The sequence below is a fragment of the Rhinopithecus roxellana genome, chromosome 15 (assembly GCF_007565055.1).
Source record: "Rhinopithecus roxellana isolate Shanxi Qingling chromosome 15, ASM756505v1, whole genome shotgun sequence".
Classification (NCBI taxonomy): Eukaryota; Metazoa; Chordata; class Mammalia; order Primates; family Cercopithecidae; genus Rhinopithecus; species Rhinopithecus roxellana.
Window position 1 is genome coordinate 62,984,509 of NC_044563.1, and position 5,890 is coordinate 62,990,398.

The following is a 5,890-nucleotide window of genomic DNA, read 5'->3' on the forward strand; positions in this document are numbered from 1 at the left end:
CGGCGCCGCAGAGTCGCACCGCCCCCCTAGCGCCGCGGGGTCGCGCTGCACCGTCTCCGGCGCGGGGGCGGCGGACCGCAGCCACGTCTGCAGAGTGGTGGGTTTGTAGCCGGTGGATTATTTTATCATCTATATTGTCCATCCAGTTGCTCCTCATAATTAGCAAGGGTAACAGGGTAACGCAAGGCTTCCTTATATTCACCCAACAGAAGGGTCTCTGTGGAGCCACTTCCCAGGGAGCTACATAGAGAGGGGTTCCTGGACGAGAAGGACCAAGGAAAGAACCGAGAAGAGTTTAGGGGCAGGTTATGCGAGATGGAAATTGCGCAGATAACGGAGGGAAGGAGTTGAGGGGCTCAAACACAGGTGTCTGTGTTTCGCAAAAGTTGGAGACGTTCTAGGCTGCCTCTCGTTGCCCCCATCTCGCTCTGCGCGGGTTTTGGAGGACATTAGCATTCTTTCTTGTATCTCCGTTGATTCCAGAATCTTCCGCACTTCAGTCCCCTGCAGGGTGACCATGTCGAGACCTCGGAAGAGGCTGGCTGGGACTTCTGGTTCAGGTGAGCTGCCCCGAGGCTGCACAAAGGCAGCCCAAGAAAGAACCTTTCTCGAAGAGCGTGTTTAATACTCTTCATTTTTCACTCCCTGCTTGTTGAGAGAACCCTTTGTGATTTTTTACTGAATTATCCTTAATCACTCTCCATCTTCTTTGTCTCACCAAGCTCCTACTTACGAGTTACTTTTTCTTGTTTATTCAGGCAATGGTTGTTACGCACAAAGACTGTTTGCGATACCAGGTGGCGTGCTAACGAATGCAAAGCCCCTGCTGGCGGGTAAACTGCAAACAGATGTGATGGGGTTCAGGCGAATGGATTGCTACGGTTGTGGAGGGAGGAAGCACAGGAAGGCTTCGAGAAGGAAGTGGGATTTGAGCCCAGCCTTGAAGAATGGGAGACTCCATGGGCAAAGTTTGGTACTAAGAAAACGTGATGTCGTTTTTATATTCACAAAGATGGATGGCACTCTAAGTGGATGGAGGAGGAGGAACATTGGAAGGTGCAGAAAGTACCTCTTTTGGTAATGACAGGGGTTCCAGATATACTACAGCACATTGCAGTTATGTATCAATATGTGGTGTTTGCAGTGTGCCTGTTAACTCCTAAGGGGCCATCAGGAAAGTAGGTTAGGAAGGTATACTGGGTTCAGAGCATTAGATACCCATAAATAATATTTAATGACAATTGATGTAGGGACTTTGACTAAATTCAGAGGCAGTATAGTCATTCAGTAGCTTCAGATAGACCTCAGTGACAGGTGCTGACCTCAAATCTTGACTCCACCATTACTGGATGTGTGATCTGGAGCATGCTTCCCAGATGAAGAGTACATCTCACAGGTTATGTAGATAAACCGAGTTAAGGTTAGGGTAACACACAGACCTTGGGCCCTGTCATATAGTAATCGAACTTAGCTACTGAATGCCTACTGTGTTCGAGGCACATTCTAATTGTCTTGGGATGAAATCGAATCATCACCATTTCTACAATGTCCTAAATGAACTGTTTCTTTCAACTTTTATTGGCACCTTCAAGGAGCAGAAAGGAGACAGGCCATGAGCCACAGTGAGCAAGAGAGAAAGAAGCATGAGATGAGAATAATAATGCTTTTATTGAGCATTTATTGTAATGCCAGGCATTGTCTAGGCCTTTTGTATTATCTCATTTAAGCTTCAAAATAGCTGCAAGTAGGTGCTCAGTTTCCTTTTCCCTATGCAAAGGCATAAAAGAGAGAGTGAGGAAAGGAAAACATTGACTACTGTCAGGACTTGTAATCCTGAACAGCCCTGTAAGGTGTTCTTATCCTATTGAATACATAACCCAGAAGACATCCTGTAAGGTAGGTATTCTTGTCTAATTTTTATAGATAAGGAAAGCTTCTTTTTTTTTTTTTTTTTTTTTTTTTTTTTTTTTTTTTTTGAGACAGAGTCTTGCTCTGTCGCCCAGGCTGGAGTGCAGTGGCTGGATCTCAGCTCACTGCAAGCTCCGCCTCCTGGGTTCACGCCATTCTCCTGCCTCAGCCTCCCGAGCAGCTGGGACTACAGGCGCCCGCCACTACACCCGGCTAGTTTTTTGTATTTTTTGGTAGAGACGGGGTTTCACTGTGTTAGCCAGGATGGTCTCGATCTCCTGACCTCGTGATCCGCCCGTCTCGGCCTCCCAAAGTGCTGGGATTACAGGCTTGAGCCACCGCGCCCGGCCAGGAAAGCTTCTTAATGGTAAGATTAAGGTCTTGCAGCTGGTAATGGATCCATGATTTGAATCCAGGCCTGACTCCAAAGCGTAAGCTTTCTCCATTATGAAACATTGCCTCTAACAAGCATGATCTTTTCTTTTTGCTTCTCCTGTTGCAGACAAGGGACTCTCAGGAAAACGCACCAAAACTGAGAACTCAGGTGAGGCATTAGCTAAAGTGGAGGACTCCAACCCTCAGAAGACTTCAGCCACTAAAAACTGTGTGAAGAATCTAAGCAGCCACTGGCTGATGAAGTCAGAGCCAGAGAGCCGACTAGAGAAAGGTGTAGATGTGAAGGTGAGATCCTTGACCTGTCTCCAGTCCCTTCATGGTGGTTTTTAAATGGGGTTCCATCCCCAGCTTATCTTTGAAGGGTAGGAAAAAAGTAAAAATGAATAAAATCGGCAGGGTTTATTATCATCAACTGGTTTATGAACCTACCTAGGGCAGGGGTTGGCTAACTTTTGCTACAAAGGGCCAGATAGTAAATTTCGTAGGCTTATGCGTGTTAGTCTGTGTTGCAACCCTGCCCTTGTAGCAAGAGAGTGACCAGAGATAATACATAAACAGCTGTGGTTGTGTTAAAGTTCAACTTTATTCACAAAATCCAGCATGGGGTTAGATTTGCCCTGAAGGCTATAGTTTGCCAACCTCAATCTTAGGTTACCTTTCTCTGACCACCTGCCATGCTCCTAGGTGTCTCCCTGCCAACAGTTGATGTATATTTCAGGGAGTTTAATATAGCCTGGGAAAAATATAAGCAGAAATATTATAGAAGAAATATAAAGTGAAATGCAAGTATCTAGCAGATTGCTTTATCATCTGGATTATCCATTCAGCTAATCCTCATAATTAGCAAGAATAACAAGGTAACACAAGGCTTACTTATTCACCCAACAAAAGTGTCTCTGTGGAGCCACTTCCCAGTGAACTACGTATTTCCTCTGTAGCCAGTGGCCCCTCTCACTGTTGGGGAAGGAACTGTCTCCTTCCATATATGCTTACTAACTGGCCAAGGATTGTTTAATGATTGAATTTATTTTCTCTTGCCTAGTTCAGCATTGAGGATCTCAAAGCACAGCCCAAACAGACAACATGCTGGGATGGTGTTCGTAACTACCAGGTGAGAGGGTAAGGAGGAGGCACCCTGAGACCCAGGTGGGATAAATGGCTGCCTCCTCCTCCTGACTTACTCAGTAGCAGAACCTCTTGGCCAAGGTTGCCTTTTTCAGAACGAAACCTGATCACGTATTTAAAAATGCCTGAAGTATGCCGCATGAAATCTGCAATTTGCCTGTGTTCTGGCCAGTGTCCTGGTAAAAGTCTGGGTGTCCTGGCAAAGGAGAAGGACTTTCTAATGAATTGAGAAGTGCAAACAAGAAAAACCCATCTATTAAAAGCAGACTTGATGTCTGCTAAAAGCTAGTACTTTCCAGCTGATGGGAGGATAGTTACTCTTTCTTCTCCCGAGACAGGCTCGGAACTTCCTTAGAGCCATGAAGCTGGGAGAAGAAGCTTTCTTCTACCATAGCAACTGCAAAGAGCCAGGCATCGCAGGACTTATGAAGGTTAGTTGGACAGGTTTTGGTGTGAATCCCTTTCCCTCCGGGGAGACTCACTTAAGTAGATATAAAGGGATACACCTTAATTAGGTAACAAAAAAGTACACTCCCCCCCACCCCATCCCCCTTGTACAGGAGTAGGGAAAAACTGCCCTGGCCCGTCCCTGTACGACAACAACTGAAAACAAAGCAGGCCTTCATTTCAGGTCCCACTAGCAGACTTCACTCCACCTCTAAGTCTTGATCTCACTTGAAAACAGGCCTGATGGTAGCTCCTCCAAGCTTATCAGGATAAAATTACTAACTGTGCAGGTGGGAAAAAAACAGTGGTACCAGTAATAACCTTTGCCATTTGTTTTTAGAGCATATTTTTAAGATTTTTATAAAAACAGAGTTGATTTCCTAGTCTATATATTAGACTTTATATTCTTTCCAAATTTCTGAGCCCCCATTGGCTCTACAGCAAGGCAGATGGGGTAAAAATGTTCAGGGTAAGAAATGAAAGTTGGATATGGATTAAAGATTGGCTGTGGAGCTGACTGCAGGCACATGATTCAAAACTTCTGTTTTGGTTTCAGATCGTGAAAGAGGCTTACCCAGACCACACACAGTTTGAGAAAAACAATCCCCATTATGACCCATCTAGCAAAGAGGACAACCCTAAGTGGTCCATGGTAAAGACTGTGCTTCCATTTCATGACAAGGGAAGGATGAACAAGGGGAGGAAGACGGTTGGGGTGACTGTAGGTCAAGGTACACAGCCCAGCACTTACTCACATGAGGTGATACTGATGAGACAGGAGCTTCCTGCAGGCGGTTAAAAATACAGTGGGCAGAGTCAGCCTACACACCTTTCTATCATGTACCCTGTTGTCACATAGGTGGATGTACAGTTTGTTCGGATGATGAAGCGTTTCATTCCCCTGGCTGAGCTCAAATCCTATCATCAAGCTCACAAAGCTACTGGTGGCCCCTTAAAAAATATGGTTCTCTTCAGTCGCCAGAGATTATCAATCCAACCCCTGACGCAAGGTAAGAGTGGGCCCTCTCCTATATCGTCCGTATACCAGAATGACCTCATGAATTCCCACTTACTAGCTGATGAAACTTGGGCATGGTACCTCACCTTTCTGTCAGCATCCTCACCTGTAACATCCATGAGGGAGGGAATGTGGCCTGAGTTACCTGTTACTATGACCCAGTACTCTACAGTGCTTGGCACCTGGTAAATAGTTTTGAACGAATGACTGCTCGCCTTAGTACCATGTAAAATGTACCTGTGCCTGGCACAACTTTCCTGTTCAAGAGGAGACATTAGTACCTAATTCTTCCTTTTTCCTTTTTTTTTTTTTTTTTAGAAGAGTTTAATTTTGTTTTGAGCCTGGAGGAAAAGGAACCAAGTTAACTGAGATATTACTGCTGGAATGGGCAAGAAATTACTCCAAGACAAAAAAGGTGTGAGGGGGCTTGCTTGTTATGCTCACCTGGGCTTGTGTAGCTAAGTAGTTTTTGTGTACTTTTTTCAATAAAATAATATCAAAGTTGAAAAACTTTTCTTCTAAAACCACACTGAGTGCAGTGGGATACTCCCCGCTGCAGACCTCTTACCTCCAGGCAGGCTCCTCTGGCCGCTCCAAGATGCAAGGCTGCCTCCACCGTCTTTCTTCATGATCACTAGTAGTTCTGTAGCAAATTGCAGGAGGTAGGGCTGAGACGCTCAGTCTGGTAACACCCACTGGAATGAACTTTTCTTTCTACACCAGCCTTGCTCACCTGCCCCTTACATCATCTGGCTCCCACAGAGGTTTAAACCATCCCATGAGCAGTTCTAGGTAAATTGCCAGATAGGGATAAGAACTGAATTCATTTCTCAGCCGTATGCTTGTCTCAAACAGGTGGCTAATAAAGTATTCATCATTTTCCACCAGGGGCTATACAGTGAGAGCACAGGCACTATGTAGGGAAATCAGGGCGGGGATTTGTCTTTCCCCAAGTGTCAGAGATGGGACCGTGTAAGACGGAAGAGACCACAGAAC

The 5,890-nt window shown here is 45.4% G+C and overlaps 1 protein-coding gene across 6 annotated transcripts; it reads left to right on the forward strand.

Annotated features, from left to right (window-relative positions):
- The first annotated feature begins 1 nt into the window (after position 1).
- On the forward strand, positions 2 to 5,404 carry THYN1 (thymocyte nuclear protein 1). 6 transcript variants are annotated; one of them, XM_030918865.1, is made up of 9 exons: positions 2 to 97; positions 484 to 560; positions 759 to 833; positions 2,411 to 2,589; positions 3,347 to 3,415; positions 3,768 to 3,860; positions 4,433 to 4,528; positions 4,736 to 4,886; positions 5,213 to 5,404. In XM_030918865.1, exons 2-9 carry the CDS (start codon positions 518 to 520, stop codon positions 5,257 to 5,259), a joined length of 753 nt encoding a protein of 250 aa, XP_030774725.1. In that variant the 5' UTR covers positions 2 to 97; positions 484 to 517; the 3' UTR covers positions 5,260 to 5,404. The 6 variants fall into 6 exon arrangements, with proteins under 6 accessions (XP_030774725.1, XP_030774728.1, XP_030774727.1 ...); XM_030918866.1 differs by having other exon boundaries at positions 47 to 101; XM_030918868.1 differs by lacking the exon at positions 4,433 to 4,528.
- Positions 5,405 to 5,890: the final 486 nt, after the last annotated feature.